This window comes from Crocodylus porosus, unplaced genomic scaffold (genome assembly GCF_001723895.1).
Source record: "Crocodylus porosus isolate Cpor-Errol unplaced genomic scaffold, CroPor_comp1, whole genome shotgun sequence".
Lineage (NCBI taxonomy): Eukaryota > Metazoa > Chordata > Crocodylia > Crocodylidae > Crocodylus > Crocodylus porosus.
In genome coordinates this window covers 215,205,025-215,230,387 of record NW_017728886.1, presented here as the reverse complement: position 1 = coordinate 215,230,387, position 25,363 = coordinate 215,205,025, and the positions used below count along the sequence as shown (strand labels likewise).

General features: G+C 43.4%; 1 protein-coding gene across 1 annotated transcript in view; it reads left to right on the top strand.

Moving 5' to 3' along the window:
* Window positions 1-25,363, top strand: part of UBE2W (ubiquitin conjugating enzyme E2 W (putative)) — a 58,458-nt gene continuing 33,095 nt past the window's right edge. Inside the window, exon 1 of the mRNA XM_019549312.1 lies at window positions 1-94. Within this exon, the coding sequence (XP_019404857.1) occupies window positions 80-94 (15 nt within the window). The 5' untranslated portion in view covers window positions 1-79. The remainder of the gene's footprint in view (window positions 95-25,363) is intronic.

The window sequence follows — 25,363 nt, the reverse complement described above, 5'->3', positions numbered from 1 at the left end:
GCCGCGGCCCACGTGACCCGGCAGCGCTGCGTCTGTAGCGGTCGGGCCGGCTGCGCAGAGGGGAGGGGGCGGATCCAATATGGCGTCCATGCAGGTGAGGAGCCTGCGGCGGTGCCGGCTGGGGGGCCCGCGGGGCGGGGCTGGGCCGGGCCGCTGGAGCTCACCGTGGTCTGGGGGCTGGCGTGGTTGGCGATTGGTGGCGGGGGGGTAGAGGTCGTTCCCGGGGGCACCTCCTGGTCCGCGGGGTCGGCGGGCGGGCACGAGGGCGCGGCCGCGGGGCCGGGCCGGTGTCAGCTGCCGCGGCGCCGTCACCACCGCTCGCTGCGCGCTGTGGGGGCCTCGCCCCGCCCCCCGTTGGGCTGGGCTGGGCTGGGCTGAGCCCCGCTGCCTCGGCCGGTCCTTCCGCGGCCTGGGTGGTGACAGCGGAGGCGGTGGCGGGGCTGGGCGGTTCGGTGGCTGCTTCCCACAGCTTCCCCGCCCGTCCCTGCTAGGCGCCGGCCTGCAGGCTTCTTGTCTTTCCTTTCCAAAGTCCTCCCTTAACCCCGAAAACAAATGCCCACACTTCCTCTCCCTACCTGGAGCCGTCTTCTCAGTTGGCTGGCTTAGGCTTCCTCAAGGTTGTCCAGTGAAGCTCCTTCCACGTAAAGCCTTCGCCCTGGCTCCTGGGACCCCCCCCATCCCGGGGAGGGGAAGTGCAAACCAGACCAGGAGTAACAGGAGCTAAGTGCCCCAACCTTAAACTGGGGGTGTTGGGGAAACCATCGTCAAGTTTTGCTGTGGAGAGCTCTCCGCAGGAAAGAGGTAGAAACGTTCAGGTCTTTTGAGTCATTTCAGATGAAAGGGGGCAGAGAACTTGAACACGTGGCACAGAATATTCCCGATTTAGCAATGCCCCAAGCAATCCAGTAGACTGAGAGAGAGGCTCGTCAATCTTTTGTTTCCAATTTCTTGAAGAGCTGTATAAGACTAGTCATGTTTGAAGTGTTGGATGATCTTATGCTTGCATTTCTTCAAGCAGCCCAGTTTTGACTAATTGCAAAACAGAATTTTGGGGCAATCGTCTGTTTCAAAACCTGGTGCAGATATGGGGAAGTATTGGGTGTGAAACTTGAAGGAAGCAGTTCGTGGGACTTGGGAAACCAGAGTTGTGTTCCTTTATGCCTTTTAAATGTCCTTCAGGAGCTTGTTTAACTGTTCTTCCCCCCCCCCCCCACCACCAATCACCTTTCTTCCTCTTCTGTAAAAGAGGGATAATAATTAAGAAGATAAGGCAGATCTACAGGTCAAAAGTGCTATCTAAAAGTTACAGTGCTAGTAGTGTATTTTCTTGCATAATATGCCCCTTATTATTGGAAGGCACCAAGATGGGGGTGGGGGGCAGGAAACTTGCCTTGGAGTACAGATAAGTACCAGCTATCTGGGGATTTCTGGGGCCAGGACTGGGGCTAGCCCGATCTGACGTGCTGCGCAGTGGGGATGGATTCAGCAAGCTGAAACTGGGACTACTTGGCAGGGCAAGGCTGCAGGCTAAATCCAACCCTGAGCACTGGCTGTACATGGTGCCAGACTGACCACTCTGGATCTGAAGCCATGTGCTGGGTCCAGGACCATGTGGTGGGTTGGACCTGGTGCACCAAGTCCAGCTGTAGGACAGCCCTGTGCGCTGTCCCAGTCCAGCATGTGACTGGGGTCAAGGACTTTCCACAGGTTGGGAATTTTGGGGAGGAGCGAAGAGCAGTGGCAATGTTAATTGTAGTGGTTCCCAGAGCCAGGGTAATTAATGCTACCACTGCTCCACCCTTACCTCACCCCCCAGTACCAGATTTGTGAGGAGTCCTTTTCCTTGCCAATAATGTACGCCCCAATTTTGCCCAGTTGCAGTTGAGAAAAAGCTGTGGGTTATATGTGAGTGTGTGGTAATACATCTTCTGGCTAATACCTATTGCTTGAAAATATGGTAGTGAGGAAGTTAGTTCTTTTCTTTTTTAATGTAATAAATACTATTCTCTTGGGCATCTGCATGTATTGATAGTATATTATGGACTCCTTTTTCCCTAGGTTTTGGGATTTATGTACCACTAGTCTTATTTCAGTCTTGTTAACTGTGGAACCTTTAAAATTCTGGGGAATGTTATAAATGTGTTTTAGATTCTGTTTTTTTTTTTTTAAAGGGCCATCTGCAAGTTGGAAGGGTATGTTTTGATTTAAAGCGGGCTCATAAACTTCAAAATGTGTCTCCAGGTAGTGCACATCTTCCATTCTGGTCCAGTCTTATTTTGTGGTTCCTTAATAAGCACCTCTTGTGTTGTGAAAGACCCGTGCAGGTGGGGGGAACTGATTATACACAAAGCTTTGTCAGGTATCCAAAGTAAAGAAGAAACTTTCATTGTTTATAATTTTGCAGTTATGGCAGTTAATTCTTGGTACAGCATACAAGAAAAGTAGATAACTCCTCAAAATGCCTTGCATTTTTTGAGATGGATGCCATTTCCTTGACGAAGCTGGAGTGTGCTTATTCACTTTAGACTTCTATTTTATTTGATCTTTGAAATTTTTATGCAGTATTTTCTGTAAATGTATTTAATATGGACATCATCTCTATTCCAGTCATTTAAAGGTGATCTCCAAAACAAAAAATATGGGCTTGTGCTTTTTTTTTTTTGGTTGGGTTTTTTTTTTTGGCATTTTAAGTTGTACAGGGAAGGTCTGAAATATTTTGTTTTTATTTTCCCCCTCTTTCCCTTTTGTTTTTATCCTGATAATTGGGCTATGTTCAGACAACTAAGGATCTGACATGAAGCATGGAGAGTGAAACTGGAGTAATTAAAAGCAAACAATAATTAAAAATGACATTGAATTTATTGTGTAGTGACCAGTGTTTTAGGGAGAGGAAAAGGTCTGCTAAAATTCAATAACCCAGTCACTTACCTTAAATTATGAAAGCTACCACAGATTTTTAAATCCTCAGCACATGCAGCAAAATTAGGGAATTAACATTGCTAGTATTTCTGCATTAAAAAAAAAAAAAAAGACCCAGGAGGAAATCTTTAAAAAGTAAATCTATGAGGTTTTGTGGTCGTTATTGCTATAGTAGGGCTGATCATAATGATATTCTAGCCAATAAGAAATAGTCATCCTTTCTAGTTGACATAAAAATTACAGGACCAAGTGTTAGAGAATTAAGAGATGAAGTGTTCGGTTTCCACTTTTTATGAGTGCCTACATGTGAACAGGGAGGCTGCTCTGACCCACTGGAATTCCAGTGCCTTGGAGCAAATTTGATTAAGTTTGCCAGAGCATGGTGGCAATTACTGCACTCCAGCAGTCTCCCATGTATCCTATATTAGTGTCCCCACGCATCAAAATGGCAGCGGGGGCACTTTATATGCTAATACATGAGACACTGGGCTCTCAGTGCTGCTTTAATTAAAGCCCCCTCCACTTCTGGAGCATGTGTATAAACGCCCTATAATTTTAAAAACTACTTTAATTCTTAAATCTGGTTGTACCAACAGTAGTTGCTCAGTGTCTTGTTTGGTAGCTGGTTTTCAGGAGTCTTGTTTACATTCTAAAAGAAGGTTGGCAAACGCATGGCTTGCAGGCCAAATCTAGCCTGCAGGGCTTCTTGAAGGCTGACTGTCCACTTCTATGAGCCAGATTTGGCTCATGGGGCTTGTTGCCATGGCTGGTGGAGCCCCTGCAATGGCACTGTTAAATCCTTGTGGCTGCCCAAGTTGCTTTTCCCCTTCCCCAGATTTCTACCCACTTCCAGAATGGGTGTTTTAGCTGCCTTTGGTAACTAAAATTAGTGGCAGGGGAGAAGTTGAGAAGCAGCATGTCATTGTAGCATTAACTTGTTGGGTTCTTGGGCAATGCTGAGATAGTAGCTTCAGCACATGTGAGGATTAGTGCTGCTGCCTTCACTTGTGAGTCCTCTGGCGTGCAGTGCCAAACATGATTGACACTCCTGCTCTAAAACAGCCCTGATCACAAAGAACATTGCACTTTTATGTGGTTAAAGCAGAGGTTTTGCATGTATTTGTTGTACATAGTATAGTTGACCTTCCATATAGGAATAAGCTATGTAAATTTATACAATAACATATCTTAATGTATTTTGTGATTGCTATCATTTTTTAACTATATCTAGTAGTTGTGACCGTGAATCAAGTCCTGTGTATATGGATGAATTATTGAAGCGCTTCACTAAAGTCCATTTTGCTAACTTAGCTGGCATTAGATGAAGTGAGTTGTGGCTCATGAAAGCTTCTGCATCTCTGATTCAGTTAGCCCAGAGGTGCACCTCTACCTTGATTTCTGCCTTAGTTGTATAATGAAAACAAGCATCCCTGTTTACATAAATGACGTTCCTAGGTAGTTCACTATGATGTTTCTTTAAAAGGAGCACGAGGTTGTATTGAGGTTTCAGTGATTTTACCCTGTTCTCTAAGGTGATTTTGATTTATTTCTGTTTAACCAGACAGTTGTTAAAAATGGCTAAATCACTTTATTCAAACTTTTAAAAAAGATTACATATGGAAAGAGACCAATTTTGAAAAAAAATTGTGCTGCAATGATGTTTTTAGAAAACTATAAACAATTCAGAGCAAGGGAATAGAATAAATTTGGTCAGAAGGTCTGAATAAGTTAATCTTTCTGTTTGTAACTTCTTTAGAGAAATTAAATTTACAGATACAAATAATGTTTATGTGTACTCAAACAATATATAGTGGAATCTGAGTGTGTTGGTGGTGCATGCAGTACTGACTGGTAAAAATCCCTAGATAAAAGGTGGCTTCTCAAAGAGAATTTTCTTATGTTGCACTTAAATGTTTAGCATTAATTTTTCATTGATACCCAACACAAATTCTAAATATTCTGAAGCAAGTGCATTTCAATTAAGATTTTCTTATCTAAAATGCCTTCTTGAACAAAGTCAACTGGTATTATGTTAATAATTTGAAGCAGGTATATTTTGACATTGATTCATAAAAGGTAGTTTTCAAGGGCAAAAACAATCCTGATTAGATGGCATATTGAAGGCTTATTCCCCATTCCTCAGTAAAGCTCCATGTGTCACAAATTACATTAGCTCTGTTTACTGAAATTTAAATGTCTACATGTACAAATCTCCTGTGCCTGACTCGTGAAGCCATATCACTTATATGAAAGGAATAAAGGTTTGCGTAGTGATAAAGCATATACTTAAAACTGGGTCCATACAGGTTTTCTTTGCCAACCACTGGGGTTAGGTTCCTGAAAGTTCCTGTGGCTGGCAAAACCATGGCTAGCAAGACAAAAGGCTTATGGGAAAAATGGCAGGTGGCCACAGAAAACTGTGGTTACTCAAAACTGTATACCGTGGGAGCCAAAATGTAGAATAGTAAGTGTGGATACTCAAAACTGTGGTTGGTGAGGGAAACCTGTACTTGTAAGGTGGTAAAAGCTATTCATACCTAATGTCCTGCCACAATTCAAAATTTAAAATGAAAGGAACTGGTTGCTTAAAAGTTGCGGGGGAGAGGGAGGGCAGAGAGAAGGGGTAGGATTTATAAAGGGGGATTGACATGGTGGCATTGGTGAAGTTTTTACCAGTACAGTACCTGTTCCAAGAGTAAGCCACTGTCTATGATAAAGGTATCAATCCAGAAATAATACATTTTATGTGTCTTACATATTCTCTCCACTTTAAATTTAATCTCTACTTCATATCCGGGAAGGATCTATATAGCTATAACTATTATATTATTGACTAATACTCCATTAATCTTACTGCCATAATCTTTGCATCATTTTTATATAACGCTTGGGGGGGGAACCCATTCATCAGGTTTAATAGAACAAGTATCAAAAACTAAAACCACCAGTTTTATGACGGAAGTTAGACTGAAAAGGTAGCTTATTAAACTTCTATAATGGGAATAACACTCAACTGGAAATATTAAAGTTGTTAAAACTCTGCAAAAAATAAAACAGAGGCTATGAATATGGACCAAATGGTCAAATATTGTGGTGTTGAAAATAGTGTACAGGCAGTCCTCGGACTTTAAACACAATTGGTTCCTGAAAACTGCATCTTAAGTCGAAATGTAACTTGGAACCATTTTCTCATAAGAAACAATGTTATAAATGAGGGATTGGTTCCTGAACCAGGGTCCAATACCCTATTTTCACCAAAAATACCTCAGAATCTTGTACTTGATCAATTATACATGAGTAATATAGCTACATTAACGTATTTATATTGTAAATAGCAATCACATTGATTTGGAAGGACTTCTTTGAGGTGACTTTGCTGGACTTTTTGAAAGGCTCTTGGTTGGGCTTTTTGAAGGGTTCTTGGCTAGAGACTTCTCGGGAGTCTTGGCTGCAGGTTTTTCTGGAGTCTTGTCTGCTTTCATAAAGTGTCCAAGGAAGTTTGGACAGATGTTCTGTAGGGAGATGTGTGACGCAGCAAACTTGTTTGCTGGCATGGCATTGCATCGGATCAAGCGTTGTTGAAACTGACATCGTAAAGTTGAAGCAGGGTGTCAGTTTATAAGTGTTGTAAGTGCGAAATGTTGTAACTTGAAATGTTGTAAGTCAAGGACTTCCTGTAGTGAAATCATGAGTCCCAAATATGTTCTGTGCTTCATGGGCATTGGGGTTTCCTATTTTCAGTACTTTAAAAAAAATTTTTTTTGAGCTCTGAAACTAATGAAAATGAAGTAGAGTTCTTCATACTGTAACCAGCAGCAGGGTAGAAACAATACAATTAATAAAACTAAAATGATATAGGGAATATCTAGTATTGTCTTTAGTGAGACTTTTGAAGATGTACTGAAAATATATCCCCTCTTATACTGAAAATGCTTGTAATACACTGTTGTTGTTATCAAGAGAAAGTTAAGATGTTGCGTGATCTTACCATTTAGCTGGAAACTGTTTGCTTTTAATGCAAAAATGTTGAATAATAGATGGTTCCTTCTGGGAGAACAGTGACTAGAAAGTTAAAATGCCTCTTCTTATTTGCATGCTTGTTGTTGTCCTGTATGTAGTCTCTGCTTATTAATATAGATTTGTGGTCTTGGGTTATGATATGAAGGACAGTAGATATAAGGTAAATAAATATTTTAAAATTGGGACAGCTTGGTAAAACCAGTTCACATTGGGGGTGGGAAAAGGTTTTTCACCCAGGATTCATTACACTTTTAAAATCACGGCTCTTAAAATGATATAGCCCATTGAAATACCAAGGGTTAGGAATATGCTTTTATTTGTTTCAGTAGCTGGCAGCCTTTTAAGGCTGCAGGCTGGATTCGGGGCAGGCAGTGGATGCCAAGACCCAGGCACAAGACCCAAGGCTTGTCCCTGCAGTAGCCCAGGGAGAGCACCCTGTTGCCAACCTCCATGTCTGTGACCAGATTACATGGTTCCACCAGCTGAATCTAGCCTGTGGGCCATATGAATGCCTACAGGGCTGGACATGGGCATGGGGGAACCAGGTAGCCGTCTAGGGCCCCGACAGAAAGGGGGCCTGAAAATTAAATAAAATACGGCAAAAACAATTATCTCTGGCAAAGCAAGGGGAGGGGGGAAGAATCTTAAAAGTTTGCCCAGAGGTGCCCGGAGTCTAGGTACATCCCTGGTTGTCCATGCTTTATCTAGCTTACATGGAGATTGGTCTTTCTTGTGCTTGTTTTTGCAGCTGACCAGGCATATAAGTTGAGACCCATTCATCAAAACACTGTTGTTATAGAACAGCTATTCTAGTTTTTGAGCTGGTGTAGTAAGAAGCATATGAGCCAGGAATGGTGCTAACTATTTATTTCTCAGGCTTCAGAATGGGTTAAAAAAAAAAGTTGGCACTGTTGTAGCTCTTTAATCTGACTAGGCCTACTTGGGCAAAGAAAACTGCTTCTAGATAGGAGCCATAACTCCTTTTTACATAGGCCAATTCCATAGTTTGAAAATGGAGAGCTGTAAAGGTCCTAAAATGCTATAGTTCATGTCTTATAATTACTTATCTTCAGATGAGAAGTCAGGGAGATGCATCTGTTGTATGGGTAATTGCAGTGTGCAGTAGATTGCAAATACCTTCTGCCCTGGGCTTAATTAAGGATTTCATCCTCTTGCTGGTGGTTTTAGTCAGTCAAGCAGTGAATACAGAGAGAGCATAATGCATTTGCAGAAGCCAGGGAACTGTAGGGTGTTTGTTTTCTTTTAAGGTGTTTCTCCAGGCAGAACCTTTGGAAAACACTGTAAAAGTGGAAAACACTGCATGCATTGAATACACAATCAATAACTGATCAGAGGGTTTAGAATTTTGATCAAGTAGCACAGAAAAATTTGGAGCCTCAAGAGTGCTAAAAACTTTCAATAGTAGGTTTCTGCATCATGTAGTATTTGGACCTCTAGGCTCTGTCTCTGAAAGCATTGAGAGCTGGTACCATTAAATTGCCCTCCTCAGCTGGAGTAAAATCAAGCACTGCTTCAATAGAACTTAAGGCTGTCCTCTTCTGTTTATCCCATTGACCATTATGTATAAAACAAACATACAAATAGAAGAAAATCTGGTCCTAGTCAGTATAATGAAAGTCTGTTATCTACTTTATATAGACTTGATCTGCAACCAAAGTAATTACTGCAGTGTTCTAATTACTTATGGTTGGGCATTCTTGTTGGCAAAAATTGCTAAAAGGTTTTAGTATTTGCAAGCCCAGAGGGATTTGGTACCCTTTATCATCTGCATAAAGGGACTGACATAGAATGGTTCAGTCATTCCCTTTTACACCCTTGTTAAAACTACAGGGAGCACTTCACTGTAATGAAGCGCAAGGTAACCTAGGAGATAGTGACCACCTGTTGATGGGATTCACTATCCGGCACAAAGTGGGAATGATAACTAGTTGGACAGAAGTGCTAGACTTCCAGAAGGCCAACTTCAATGAGCTCAGGAGGTTAGTTAGAATGGGACTGAGGGGTAATAACATCGGTGAGTTGGGAGTCCAGGAAGGGTGGGAGTTCCTCAAGGGACTGATCCTGCAGGCGCAGAGGGGTACTATCCCAGTACACAAAGGGAGGCAGAAGAGCCAAGAAACCTTGGCTGAGCAGAGAAATCCAGGAGAGCCTGCAGGGAAAAAGAGGCCTACAGGCTGTGGAAGCAGGGGGCAACCACCAAGGAGGAATATACCTGCTTGGCTTGAACTTGCAGGGAAGCAGTGAGGAAGGCCAAAGCAGAAACAGAACTCAGGCTGGCAACTAGGATTAGAGGTAATTAAAAGTCGTTCTTGATCGTTTTGCGCTTAAAGAAGAAGGCACAGGGTAACATAGGGCTGCTACAGGATGGACTAGGGCAACTCACAATGGATAGGATGAGCAAAGCCGAATTCTTAAATGGTTTCTTTGCATCATTGTTCCTGGACATGGATATAAACGCACCTCCCAGTGAGACTTTAGCATGAGAGAGAGACCACTCCACCAATAGTTTGCACTGATCTAGTGAAGGAATACCTGGAGGTATTTAAGTTGGCAGGCCCTGATGATCTTCCCCCAAGGGTACTAAAGGAATTGGGTGGTGTCATAGTGAAACCACTGGCACAACTGTTGGAGTGCTCATGGCGCTCAGGACCAGTCTGAGAGGACTGGAAAAGGACCAATATGGCCCCTATTTTCAAGAAGGAGAGGAAAGAGGACCCAGGTAATTATAGGCCGGTTAGCCTCACTTCTATTCTTCACAAGACCTTAGAAAAAATCATTAAGGATTACATTTGTGCAGGGTGGGCGGGGCAGCAGGTAATACAGTGCTGTGGGGCAACCAGCATGGATTTATATTGGGCAGATCCTGCCTGACTAACCTGGTCTCTCTTTATGACCAGGTCACAAAGTCCTTAGATGCAGGAGTAGAGGTAGATGTTGTTTACTTGGATTTTAAAAAGGCTTTTGACACAGTGTTGCACCCAGTTCTTACAAGTAAACTAAGTAGTTGTGATGTGGATTTTTTTCAGTCAGGTGGGTGGAAAACTAGCTTATGGGATGCACACAGAGAGTGATGTTGGATGGGTTAGTTTCTACCTGGAGAGATGTGGGCAGTAGCGTCCCCGAAGGCTCTGTCCTTGGACCAGTACTGTTCAATATCTTCATTAGGGATTTGGATGAGGGTGAAAAAAGCACTCTGGCCAAATTCACAGATGACACCAAACTGTGGGGTATAGTAAACACACTAGAGGGTAGTCAGTGAATTCAAGCAGATTTGGATAGACTGGGGAAGTGGGTGAATTGGAATAGGATGCAATTTAACAAAGGTAAGTGGAAAGTGCTGCACCTGTGGGGAGAGAATCACCAATACTCGTATAGACTGAGAAGTACTGTTCTAAGTAGCACAGCAGTGGAAAAAGATCTCAGAGTCAGTCTGCAAAAATGAACATGAGTCGCCAATGTGACAAGGTAATAAGTAAGGCTAACCTCACTCTTTCTTGCATTAGTAGGTGCATCACAAGCAGCTCTAGGGAGGTTATACTTCCCCTCTATGTAGTGTTGGTCAGGCCGCAGCTGGAGTACTGTGTCCGGTTTTAGGCACGATACTTCAAGAGGGATGTAGATAACCTGGAAAAGGTTCAGGGGGATGCTACTCATGGTTGAGGGCCTGCGAGTAAGATCCTATGAAGACAGATTGAGGGACCTGAATGTCTTCAGCCTCTGCAGGAGAAGACTGAGAGCTGATCTTGTGGTGGTCTACAAACTCATGGGGGTGGGGGGTTACAGGTAATAGAGGATATTCTGTTTACCAAGGTGCCTCTCAGGCTTACTGGAAACAATGGCCATAAAATGAAGGAGAGTAGATTTAGATTGGACATCAGGAAGAAATTCTTAACAGTGAGGGTTGCCAAAATATGGAATGGGCTTCCAAGGGAGATGGTGCTTTCCCCTACCTTGGAGGTATTCAAAAGCAGATTGTTATTGCACCTGTTCAGCATCCAACTAGAAAAGCTAGACATATATAAGTCAGCGGGACTGGATGGACTCCATCCTCTTCCAATTTATGGCACACAAAGGAGCTCTCTGAGGATTGGAAGAGCACCAACATTGTGCCCATCTTTAAGAAGGGGAAGAGGGAGGATTCGGGCAGCTATAGGCCAGTCAGCCTAACCTCTATCCCAGGGAAAATCATTGAGAAGCTCATTAAAGAATCTATGTGCGATACTGTCATGGAAGGTAAGATTCTGAATAACAGCCAGCATGGCTTTGTCGCAGGTAGGTCTTGTCTTACCAATCTCATCTCCTTCTATGACCAGGTCTCTCACCACCTGGACATGGGAGACAAGGTAGATGTTGTATACCTAGACTTCCAAAAGGCTTTTGATCTAGTATCCCACGATATCCTTCTGGGAAAACTGGAAGATTGTGGGCTCAGCTGCTCAACAGTTCAGGGGGTGGGAAACTGGCTACAGGGTAGGACCCAGAGAGTTCTCATGAACGGATCTGTGTTGTCCTGGCACCAAGTGGTGTCCCTCAGGCGTCTGTGCTTGAACCGGTGTTTTTCAACATCTTTATCAATTTATTTGGATGTGGGAATGAGAAGGTCACTGGCCAAGTTAGTGGATGACACCAAGTAATGGGGCAGTGTGGCTACTTCAGAAGATAAGTTGCTGATACAGGCAGACCTGAACAGGCTCTAGAGTTGGGCAAACCGGAACCAAATAACCCTCAACATGCATACAGGCTCAGAGGTGACAGCCTGACCTGCACCATGGCTGAAAGGGATCTAGGAGTAATGACTGACCAACATGAGCCATCAGCATGATGCAGTGGCCAGCTGGGCAAACAACACTGGTGTGCATCAACTGATGCATCTCATGTAAAACTAAGGAAGTGATTCTCCTGCTGTACTCAGCACTAGTGAGACCACAGTTGGAGTACTGCATCCAGTTCTAGGTGCCACACTACAATAAGGACATGGAAAAACTTGAGAGGGTCCAGAAAAGAGCCACCGATATGATCAGGGACTTGCAAGGCAAGCTATATGAGGAAAGGCTGAAGGACCTGGGTCTCTTTAGCCTAAAGAAGAGAAGGTTAAAAGGGGACTTGATAGTGGTTTACCGCTGTATCAGAGGAGTGCATCAAGAGCTTGGTGAAGAACTGTTCACTAAGGCATCCCTGGAGAAGACCAGGACCAATGGCTTTAAAGTCGTGGAAGACCATTTCAGCCTTCCAGCCCCTAACAATCTATGAATCTAGACAAGCACCTGGCTAGGGTCACTTGACCCTAGCACTCTTTCCTGCCCAGAGCAGGGGGTCGGACTCTATGATCTAATAGGTTCCTTCTGACCCTAGAAATCTATGAAGTTACATGTGGACCTTGGCTTCATTCTTCTGCTGACTGTGGTCCTCTCCAATATGTATACCTTCTTGGGCCGCAGTGCTTTTGTGATCTCCCAGCAGTTCATGTTGCAGAGGGTTCCTTAACTGTTGCTCTTTGTAGTGCTCTCCAGCTACTCCTGGATCAGCCCTAACTAGTGCTTATTAAACATTTTGAAAACCCTCTTGTGATGGAGATTCCATAACATTTTCTGAATGGCAGAAAAATCTCTCTCCCAAATATGTTTAAGGATGTGGGCTTTGATATGTGCCTTTAATCTCATCATTGTGCACTCCTACTGACTTTCAAAGTAGAAATAATTTTTCTCTTCTGGCGTCGAGTCCAAATTCTTTCCAAAGGGCATTTTGATTTAATTTTTTCTTACTTTTTTCATATTATCAGGATAACTAATTTCTTAGTTGAATCATTGGAGCTGTTGTTTCTAGCAGCCTTTACCACAACCTGAAGTTGTTTCTTATAACCAAAGTAATCTTAGACCTAACTAATGGATTACCCTGAATTTGCCCTAAATTCACAGCTTCAAAATCAGGAATGAGGCAGTCTGCCAAAACTGTTCTCAGGAAAATGTCCTGGAGTCAGAAGTTTACTTGCCAGGCTTATTGATTCCTATCTGACTTAAGAACTGCAAAATACGAGTCAATCAGAAGTATTATAAAATTTTTCTTTGCATACAGTATACCCCCAAATATGATACACACCTCGTTTTTGTAAAGCAGAATGAAGAAAAAATGTTTTCCCAGAGTTATGGCTGAGTATAACAAGGACAGCCTAATCTTCAGATTTCTCACTCTTTTCTTGCTTAACTACAACTGAATCCCTACCTGCTGCTGAAGACTGGTCTACATGAGTAGATCTATAATTTTAAAAAGAGCTAAGGAGCCTGTGGTAAACAGCTAAAAGTTTTGAGCTGAAATAGAGCAGACAGCAAATTTTCCCTAAGAAAGATTGACAAGGTTCTTTGGGTAGATGTGATATCTTTCATTAGACCAACTGAGTAGTTGGAACAAAGTTCTTTGTAAGCATTTGGGTACAAATAACCTTCTTCAGGCATAGGGAGACTCTGCTGTTCTGAGATCAAGGAATAAAAAAAATTAAGTGTGACAGGATGTCATTGAGAATGTAAATAGCTGGAAATTAGGAAAACAAAGAATAGAGAAGGAGGGGAGGGGAGGCGTGGGGAAGCAAATAGTAAGTTCAGACAGGTCCCTGGTGAATCAGATGTCAGGTAGGTTGTAATGTGTCATAAACCCAATGGCTATATTGAGTCCAGACAAGGTTCTTTGGGTAAATCTGTTATCTTTTATTAGACCAACTCTAATAAAACAAGCTTTTGGGCACAAACACCCTTCATTAGGTTGAGGAAGCATCTGCAGATGGTCTGTGCTCTTCTAGATTGGAGTGGTAAAGCAGCCAGAGGCCAGTACACTTTTGTATCCAGTAAATTTATGAAGTTTGTAGGCTTGTCTACAAAAGACGTTTTGTAAGTTTCCTTTGATGATTAGAGCTGAGAGGTTGGGTGGGGAGGAGTGGTTGTCTTGCAAGAAGTGTGGTAATTGGATATTTTTGTCTTTGATGGATTTTTGGTGTGCATTCATTCTGGTACACAGTTGTTTGGTTTCTCCTACATATTTTCCATCAGGGCATTTGGTGCATTGGATGAGATGTATTACATTTCTGGAACTGCAGGTGTAAGATCCAGGAATTGTGATGGTTCTGTTGTGGAGTGTGGTTAATCTTTCATTCCTTGGAGATCTCAGAACAACAGTAGAGTCTCCCTATGCCTGAAGGATGGAAAAAAAGAGAAAAAAAATCAAGGCTAACAGCATGGCTCTGTATAGGGGGAAAAAAAGGCTTTACACACTTAAGCAGTTAGTTTTTACTTAATTGTAATGAAAAGGGAACAGACCATTTGTCAGTCAACCCCTCTGCATGTTTAAGAAACTGTTGTATTTACCCAAGGGCATTCAGAAATAAAATGGCTCTAAGCCACAAGTGTAAGTGCTGCCATACTGGCCAGCACGGAATATATTTTGAACATCAGGTATGCACAGACTAGGCAGAACTTGTTTTTTTGTTTGTTTGTTTTTGTGTTTAGTTTTTTAAATAATGTCGATAACTAAAATCAGTGTTTATTTTTATGCATTTATTTTGATTTTTATCAGTTTTTAGATTTCAGGATTGCGTGAAATTAGGGGTGAGGAGTCAGGTAATTTTGTAATAATAATATACTGTTAAAAGCTTTATGAAATCACATGCCAAAATATAAGAAGTAAAGTTCCATAGATTAATAAATCTCACCTGCTGTAAATCATCCTGTTCATTCCTCAGGAAAGAGCCAGGTGGGCAGGGACCAGAAGGCACTCCTAGAGCTCTGGGAATGTGGGAAGAGGTAGTGGCTCCCCTGCTACTGGGCTAGAGCCTGAGATACTCTTCTACCTTCCCCTCTCTGGGCTTTGGGTTGGGGTTTATTTAAATAGCCTGTTACCTTCCTAGCTGGCTTCTCCTGTGCCTGTGAAGGAGCAGCTGATTTGCTTAATTGATGAGTAATTAGGCCATATGAGCAGCTAATTGCCTGATAAATGAGTCATAAGACCACCCATTGTTTTCCTGTCTACCCCCCCACCCTTTCTCCACTGTCCAGTAACAGGGGTAAGGGTTCCCTGTTATCAGTCCCCTTTCTATAAATTTCGAGTATTACCAATGAAAATATTTTTCTGTTCATCTGTGAGTGTAAATGCTGCCAGGCCTAGTTGTGCATTAGTTGCCATTAGCGGATTCAACAAAAAATAGGGTTATATTCTCAATGTGTACATCGTGGAGGACTGAGGTTGACTTGTGTCAGGAGTTTATTTAAATGGCATGAATGTATGCCTCAAAGAGGAAGGAATCTGTGGAAGACCAGGGTCAACATCATCCTGTTTGGATAAGGAGAGAGATGTTCAATACATTCAGATATTTCACATCTCATCCCCTGTTTGAAATGATAGTGACAATGCACAAACTACAATCCTGGCTTGAATTTTCTTTTTTTTGGGTAATGTCAATCATCTTTTTAACTAATTCCCTGAGGATGTGTGACATTGGGTTCAGTTTTATATTTCAGTGGGATTCCATCCTTCCTTCCCTTGAACACACTTCTAAGGAGGTAGCTAGCCTGCATCTGTGTCAGATTTGGATGTTGCCTCATCAGATGTAGGTTGTTCAGCATAGTTAGATCCTGGCAGGTTAGCATTTAAGATGTAGCATTACAAGTTGTCGCTGTAGGTTGCAAAGTCAGTGGCCCAACATCATTTGGGGTTTCAGCTGTTGCTTCTGTACTGTTTGGCAGTCATTCCTACTCCTGTAGTTGGTCAGTGTGGCATTGTCAAACTTTGTTAGGCACCACTTAAACTGAGTAAGATAATGGACCTGTTTTGTGTATTCACAACCACAGGCTGCCACGTATTGACTCCCCAAGTAAATTGCACTTTGACAGACTGGTAGATGCTGAGGGGTGCCTGTTCCCCTTGTCATAGCCTTAGCTGGTGATTTCCAACATGTTGCAAGTCTGGTTTTAGTAAATCTGTTTTGTGAACTGAGGTTCCAGCCCATGACCAGCATTGGTGGTGTCGGTCTTATTTCTTGTGGCATTCTAGCAAGAAGTGAGTAGTCTTCTGCTTTATTGACCTGGTCTTGACCCATTTGTGGCTGAGTGGTATGGTGCGGAAACGATGTCAGATGCCATTATATTTTTTGGGAACCTCTGAATTTATGTGAACAGAATTGTGTGTCATTGTCAGTTCCAGTTTGCTTTAGTAATCCTGTTTTTGCAAACAGATTTCACAACTTTTCTAGTGTCTGTGCTGCTGAAATGGCCAGTTTTCTGTGTAAAAATAATTTGGACTGGGCATCCAACATTACTAGTTACATCCTTCCTAGAAATGGTTCTGCAAAATCAATATGAAGCTGCTGCCAGGGAGTAGACAGCCATTCCCTGAGGTGTGGCAGTGCTGGTTTGGTCATACACATTTTTTAACAAGGTTTCTATTTGTTGGTCAGTACCTGGCTACCATACAACGCTTTTGATGTGTTCCTTCATTTTTACAACTCCTAAGTAACTTGCATGCAGATCATGGAAAATGCACTCAAGAATTTTAGTAGGTATAAACCTGAATTCCATCCCCCAATACATGATGCATCTTTGTATGCATAAAAATGTACCAAATTAGGGTTGGCTATATATTTCTAACCTTTCAGAACTGCATCATACCCCTATGCTGTTAACCCCAGCTGTAGTACTCTGGATGGAGGAGAGCGAACTCTTGAACTTACGGGTCTGTTGACCTACATAGGACTGACAAGCATCCATAATCTGCCTGTATTATATAAATTGAATTTGGAGGGAACGTGTTTCCAGTGTAAAGTGTGGCATGGAATACTTAGTTGAGGTAACGACCCTCCAGATTGGTCAGTAATACAATGGGCAGATTAATGATGGAAGGGTCTGACTGATGATTGGTTCTGGCATATGATTGACAGGTGGCATGAGGTAGACTCTATAAAACCTGTCAGGACTGTCACTTGGAAAGCTATGGAGGAAATGATTGAGTCTGTGTGTTTTGTGAGTCTGTGTGGTGCTCACCTGGGCCAGTTGATGTCAGTGTGCGTTGTGTCTGATTGGGACTGAAAGCTTGTGAGAAAACGAGTCACTTGAATGTGTGATGTGAAACCAGCTCATTCATGTATGTGATGAGTATGAGAGATGCTTGAGTGGAGTGGGTAGCTGAATTCCATCCATTCACAAAGGTATACATACACTCATAGAGCAATCTTCAACTCACCTGTGTTCACCTACATACCTGTGGATATCACCCATCCCTTTGGAGGTACTGAGTACTCACTGAGAATGAGGAAAGATAGAAATCCTCTAGGGAATAGGCACTCTAACAGGCTGACAGGCCATCTTGCCTGTCAGCTTCAGAGTAATCTTGCCTGCACCCTCTGGTGACAGGCCTGCATTGGTTCTTTCTTATATCTGTTACTGTATATCAGGGGTCAGCAACCCGCACCTGACCCTGCTGCCCTCCCCTGGGCCCTCCAGAGTACAGCATGTGCAACCCAGAGAGGCAGCTCACAGAGGGGCCCTGCCCGGGTCACACTTCCCCTGTGTGCACAGGAGTAGTGTGCACAGCACACAGCGTTATGCTGCCTCACTGCTGCCCCTGCCTGCAGGGGAAGCGTAGTCAGGGCAGCAGGGAGCTCTGAGCAGGCAGTTTTCTGCTTCCCCAGCTGAGCCCTGCTGCAGTGGGTTCCAACGTCATTCTGCAGAAGCGGTGGCAAGGGCAGGACAGCAGGGAGCATTGCCGGTATCTGCTGCCTCCCCCGGGCCAGGAGGCAGCAGCTGTTTGCTGCTGGCCCAGGTTCTGTGTAGCTGCTGATAGCCATGGAGCCTGGAGGGCATGGACAGCAGGGTTGGGGGCAGGGGCTTTGGGTGGGGGGCAAGGGGCACAAGCAGAACATCCTGCCATGTACCCCCTGCCCTTGCTTTGTTTTTCTAGCATGCTGGCACCTTCCAAGGTAGGCATTGTGTGGTTTTTTGGTGCTCTGGCCAAAAAAATTGCCTACCCCTGTTGTATATAGTGTTATCTTAACTCTCTGTTAACTAGTTAATTGTTGTATTGTGGAGTTACTATTGTTGTATTTTTTTTTTTTTGTATATTCACCTTGATAATATATTCTTGTTAACCTTTGCCTTGGTGTTTAAGTTTTCATTGGTAGTGGTATACCCTTGGCCTGCAGCCTGCCCCATCCAATAACTAGGGGAATTAACCCTTTGTTGTCTTGAATTATATAGACACCTGGTGAGGTTGAAGGCCTAACAAACCTTCATGCATATAACAGGTGTCCTTATCAGGAGCTTGGTCTTCAATGCCAGTGTGGCATCTGCCTTGGTTTCTTGTCCAGTCATACTTCAGGTTACTGGGGCATACTCCAACTAAAAATAGGTGGACAGTTTCAGTAGATTCTGTATTTACTAGAGGAGGTTCCTTGTCTATTTGTTTGTAATTATATTCTGCTGTTGTCCGTGATCACAGTGAAAATGTATGGGTTGTACAATACCGTCACCCAAGGTATGTGATGTATAACAAACAGCTCAAATACCATGCGAAGATATATCGCATGCTAATTTGAAAGGAAGCAAGGGGTTAAAGTGAACAAATGTCCCATACCCTGTGACCAGTCTCTTTGCTTCTAGGAGAACTTTGACACCCATGTGACCAAAACCATTTGCAGTTGTTTTCAGCGAACAAGTAAAGGATACAATACAGTTGTTAAGTTTTATACAAATAATAAATCCTAAAAATGATCTTAGTTGCAAAACATCTTTTGTCCGTTGGGTTTCCAGAACTGCTTTAATCTTCTCTTATGTAGGCTTGGCTTATCAACAGCGATTGTTTTCTCTGTTTAAAAATCTCAAATTCTCTGATTTTAAAAAAACCCCTCAAATCCATTTTACTTTGCAGTTCAAGTGAAAAGCCACTATAATATACAGTTTTAAAGGAATTTGGAACCCTACCAGTGCCTCAATAATAATCAAATTAATTAATGATTTTGGGTTTTTTAGCATGGAAAATTAGAGTCCTCTCTGCTCCCTTCTGTTCACCAGGACGTGGGTCCAACTGTGGCTGTCTCCCATGCTGCTTTGTAGCGCTGAGCAGCCTTGATATGACAGTGCCCTGCCCATGCTGTTTACCCTCCCTCCTGACCCACAGATGCCACCTCGAGTATGTGAGGAAGGGAGTGGGTGTGAGAGAAGGGGGAATATAGGCAATGCAGTGGCGGGGCAGAGGGATATGTGCCCCCGAAGATTTATGTGCCTGCAGCAGGGCTGCACCTAGGTAGGACCAGCTCCAGGCAGGAGCCACCTCTGTAGCCCAGTGGGCGAGAGTCGGCGTGGGATGGAGTGCCACACCACCATGGTGAGGAGCAGCAGCAGCACGGTGTTTTGTGCCCTACTGCTGCTGGGTGGGCAAGAGGTGCCTCAGCTTGGTGGCTGTGGCAGTGCAGTGCTCTTTTACTCTTGGTCCTGCCCTCTGGGCCATGAAGGTGGCTCCTGCCTGGAGCTTGTCTGGCTTGGCTGCAGCCCTGCACCCTGTGCTCCTCTATGGGTGCATATGCCCCCCCCCAGCTTTGTGGCCTGTGGGGCCCCCTGTCTCATGTTGTGTAGCCTGTGGCACCCCTTCCCCCCATCCCACCAATGTGGTGGCTTCTCCCCAGTAGACTTCCGTGGAGGGAGCTGCTTTGCACCACTGCCTGGCTGCCATGTGCATGTGTATGCACACATGCACGTTGTACTGGTTATAATTGTGTTTCTATGTTTATGGTAAGATAAACCCTAGAATCTCTTCCTTTATCTGTAAGCAAACTTGTGATTAAATGATTCTGCTAAATCTCTGCTGTCTTGCTTCATGTTGTAAAAATATCTTCAATTTGAGGAAGGGGATATTTATCAACTTTGTACTGAAAGTTTATAGTAACCTTAAAGTTTCCACATACCCTTATTCCATGACATTTTTTTTAGACATACTCCATTCACTCCAGCCTACTTTTTAAAATATACCTTCCCTTTCTAGCTGATCCAGTTTAGCATCTATCTGTGCATGTAGTCTGTAAGAAGCTGGAAGAGCTTTGTGAAACTTAGCCTATGCATTTTCTTCTATCGTTATCTTAGCTTTGATATGTATTAAAGTTCCTGTGTCTTACCTGAATGCTTCAGGGGCCTGGTTCAATGTAACTTTTAACTGTTGTTCAACTCTTTTTAAGGGCCCTTTGAAAGTATCTGCAGCATCTTTAAAGAATTCCAGTCCAGGGAAATCTTTTTTAACCATTCATGACCCCACAGAGTGGGTCCTCCATTTACAGTGACATAAGCAGGGCTTCTTGGAGACTTAGACCATACTTAGATCTACTGGCACTGACGTCACTCCCTTTGGCACAATCTTGTCTCCTGTATGTGTATAGCAACACTTATATTTCTTAATTTCCTATTTCTGAAAGATATTTTTTCATATTCTGAATATGATATAACAGACACTGCAGACTCTTCAACTCCATTTAAGGGTTTTCTTAGCAACCTTGTTTGTCAGCTAGATAGCTGATTGATCACCCCTGTTCACATGATATAGACCCACTTCATTCTCATTGTTACTGCTGCCCCTGCCTATTACATATTATCCCTTTCGTATACTTTACTTTAGTCTCCTCTTTATTTCTTTTAATACGGCACACTGCTTGGATATGTCTCTCTTTATTGCAACTTCATCAATCTCTTATAGTGGCAGTTAGCTGGGGTGTGGGACCTTTCCCACACCAATAGTCTGTCTGGCTACTGCATGCACTGGCTGTTCTGTTGCATGTTTAATAACTCATTACTACTTATGTAGGCACTCCTCCATGCAGTTCCGTGGCATCTTTGGTTGTGGTTTCCATAGTTATGCCAATCTCAAGAGCACATTTAAAGATAAGGTTTTTTCTCTGTTAAGAGCCTCTTGTATATGGCTTTATTAAATATCCCACACACAGATCTCTCTCTGCGGGCTTTATATATCCATCCTTAAAACTACAATATTATGACACTTTCCATAGCACTTTTGCAAAAGAGGAAATAAATTCATCTTCAGGCCAGTTTTTTTTTCTTCTGGAACCTGAACCTATCTGCAATGATCAGTGGTTTTGGACAGTTTTCATAATTTTCTTTAAGAGTTGTGCTTGCTGGATTCTCCAAGGTGTGCAAGCTGTGCAGTAAATTATGTTTTTCTTCCCATCAAACTTGGTAATGTAGCTACCTATTTCCATGGGAAAATCTCAATTTACTTCAAAAATTTGTTCCAGCCGCTCAATCTATGTAGGTCAGCCTTCCAGGGTATTATCATAAGCTCCAGTTGTTCCAACAAAGGTAGTCATTTTGCTCCCAACAGATTTCAAGTATTCATAGTTAGAGCAGATTTTTCTGGTTGATTTAATGTATACTCACCCATGGGATCCCATCTTCATTGTCAGTTGCTGTATCTGTCCCAAGGCAGTCAGAAATAAAAGGAATTTAACCACAAGTGTGCAGAAGCATACTGCTATGTAGGGATGTAAATACCATTTAAAAAAATATTGGTTTAACCTCCTCTAATTATATTGGTTAAATGATTAACCTATAACACAGCAGCTTGGACACAGCTACTGCTAGGAATTGCTTCTGGGACCCTTTGACTGGGGTGGTGGGGAGGAGGCAAGCCCAGCCAGACAGCACAGCCCATGTGAAGCCCTGGGTGTGGGGAGCACCTGTGAAGTAGCTAATTGTTTAATTGATGAGTCAGTAGGGATCCAACTTTTCCTTTTCCAGCAAAAAAACCACAGATTTTCCTCTTTAAAGGAGAAAATGTGCATTTTTCTCCTTTAAAAGAGAAACACGTGGATTTTCTCCTTTGAAGTGAGAAACTGTGGGTTTCCCCTTGTAGACTGGCAGAGTTCCAGCCTGCTGTGAGTTGCTTGGGGCTCAGGAGAGTGGGGGGAGGGTGATTGGAGGCATGTCCAGGGAGGTAAAAAGAAAAAAATTTAGGGGGAGGGGGCACTGTATACATGCGCGTGTGCGCACACACATGCAACTGGCAGTAAAGACGGACAGAGTTGTAGGAGCAGCCCTGGCAGCTGCATGTAGGTAAGTCTTGTGGGGCAGGGCTGGTGGAGGGCCAGGGCTTGGGGGTTGTCCCTGTGCCAACAAGGCTGGGGGCCAAACTCCAGAAAGCCCCACACACGTTGTTGTTGTGTTGGAAGGGAGGGGGTATGGGAGGGGCACATTCCTCCCCCCAAGATTTTTGCATAGACCATGAGGTGCAGGACCACGAGGCTGTAGCTTGGCTGGACTGGCACCTGGCAGAAGCTGCCTCTGTGGCCCAGCAGGCAGGACCTGGCATGGGAGGTTGGAGTAGGGCAGGGATGGCACTGCCACTAGGAGCCCTGTACCATCTGTGCAGCCATGGCTGTCAAGGTGAGGCCCTCTCCCCTATCTGTCTGGCAGCCGTGGGGGTGGCAGTGGCATGGAGTTGTCTATCACCACTGTGGTGGCAGTGCTGAGTTGTCACCCACACCCCTCTTTCCCCCACACTCACTCCCTGCATCACACAACACCCACCTGGTGCAGAGGAGGAGCTGCTGCTGCTGGGAGAAAGGGAGTTGGGGGCATGCAGAGACTGCAGGTTGGGAGTGAGGGATGCTGGCACAGTTGGGGGGGCTGTGGCTTTGGAGTGAGGGGCTGCATGTCAGGGCTGCTCAGTGCCGAAAAGCAGCGAGGGGAAACAGTCATTGTTGGACCTACATCAAGGGGGGGAGCTCCTGCTGGGAGGGACAGGTGGGGAGTTAAGCAGGGGCTGCTAGTCAGGCATGAGGGGCACTGGCATATTAGGGCTGTTCAATGCCACAAAGCTGCAGGGGGACATCTGCAGCTGGACCCACATTCTGCTGAGCAAAGGGGGCAGGGAGAGCTCTGATTTTTTTTTTTTTTTTTTTTTTTCCCATGATAAAAACCAAAATCAAACACTAAAATATGTAGGTATTTTGAATTTATTTTATTATAATGATTGAGGCACTGGTAGCCTTCCAAATTGCTTTAAAATTGTAAATATATGACTAAGACATTGTGGTCTACTGATACCTAGTGGTGTTTCATTTTAATTGTAGAAAAAATAGGTTTTGGGTTTTAATCAGAGAATTTTAGGGGGTTTCTATCACAGAATTTGGGATTTTTAACAGAGAAAAAACCAGGATACCTGGTCATTAGACTGCTCACAGGAGGCTATGGGTACTAGTCCCCCCTCCCCTTTTCCACATTTCTCCCTTCCTCCCTCCTTGCTGTCCTTCTGCCTTCTGATTCCTGCTGGGGCACTGTGTGGCTTCCCCTCCCCCCACTTCCCTGCCAGACGGTGCCTGCCCAGAGTTAAAGGATAATGGGTAAGCCAGCTGGTTATCACTGTACTTACCGGTTAAATGATTAATCGTTTAACTTTTCATGTCGCTACTTCCATGCTGACCTGCTCAGAATATATTTTGAACATAAGATAAAGCTATGTATTAGTTGCTGTCAGCAGATTCAACAAAAAGTCATTTTAATTTTTCATGCACACATTCAGTACATTTACATATCTCACATATATCCTTTCAGAAAGGTGCAATGCCTTGTAAAAATGATTTATTCCTAGGAAGGCAGATTTCTAGGAAAAAGATGAGCTACACTGAGAGAAATAATTCATAGAATCCAATATTGGAATTAATTTTTAAAGCTAGTAATATTCCATTAAGTAATTTTGATAGTGTTTTTACAGGAAACTCACTTAAATGCATCTACTGAATCCCCTCCTTTTTCACAGCTCAATTAAAAATTATCATGGAAAACCACACCATTAGCCCTGATATAATTTCACAAGATTGTCATCTTCAACCCGCTGGGTGGTTTATAGAGCTTAAGCAATAATGTTGGAAGTGGGGCCATTGGTTTCACCTGAAAAATGGGATTTAGAAGAGTGGGTTTTGTTTTCGATCACCAGGTCTTTTGTTAAGGAAAAGAGGATTCTTCAAATTGGATGTTCATGGACTTGTTTTCTTTCAAACTTTTCTGTTGACCTCTACCTAAAGAGAATTATTCAGTATTTTCTTAATGTCCACCAATCTTTAAACTCTATCTTTACTCTTGTTCTCATAGTTCTGTATAAGAGCCTTTTACAAGTTCATCTTTGTGTAGAGAATAGTTCAACGTTACTTCCAGCAATCCATGTGTTTTATAAATGTACCCTTTCCCTAGAGGATATTTTTAAAAAACATGGCTGCTGACCAAACGCAATTGAAATGTCTTGCTTTTAAATCTGGTACCTTCTGTTAGGCAGGGCTTGAGAGGATCTGCAATACATGAGGACTTACAAGCTACTAGTTACATTTAGAGATACATGAGGGAACTTCAAAATGTTTCATAGTTTCATAGTAGTTAGGGGTCCACCAGTTTTATCATCGGGAGTTTAAGCATCTCTCTTGGTTAACAGGCCCCCCACCCCAAAAATAATGGGGTGAGAGCTGGTATGTTGGATACAGGTTTCCCTTGCTTTACGCTGTGCATGCATGCCTGGAAAACTGTACATAACTTGAATTTGCATAAAAGGAACCCACTTTACAATGTAATAAATAAGGATACATTTCAAGACCTCGATTGTACCAGACCCATTTCTGCCACTTTTACAAGACCGTTTTGGTACTCGCCAACAGCAGCTGGGACACACAGGCACAGGGTGGTGGTGAATATTACTATAATGGGATGACAACCACAGAAACACGTGTTGCAGACAATGAGCGAGGAGCACAGATTCACACAGAAGACTATATTTTGGTGTGCATCACTCCTTACCATGGATCTCGCAAAGCTGCTGACTGCAAGCTTCCACCACACGGATTGCATAGGAGTAAATTTACCTCGCATATAATTAATTTTTGGTATAAAAAGTCATCACATAACAGCAAATTTACACAGAACCTGCATAAAGCAAGGGAAATCTGTGCTATGATGTTTTCAAGGGTATTTTCTGTGTCTCTGCAAAACGTCATTCATCACAGGTATGAAAAGGGTTTTAAAACCTATATATTTTTTTTTTTTTTATTTTATCAGTGGGAGGAAAAGCTGCGTCTATGGCTGTCTCATCATTGAGTAGGAGGATGTGCTGCAGCCTGAGGCATGGAGCATGGCTCTAGCCTGTACCCTGCTCCACATCATGGCTGGGCTGGGCTGGGCTTGAACAGCAGTGCTGGCTTTGTGCTGCTGCTACTACAGGGCCAGGCTGGAGCCATGTTTCATGCCGTAGGCTGCAACAGGGACAAAGGTTGCTGTGGGGAGAAAAGATCAGGAGTGTAGCAGAGGGCAGGGAGAGAGGGAGAAGCAGCTTGGGGGGATAGAGGAGACTGGGGGCTGCAGGGGAAGAGTGGTGAAGTATGCGGGGG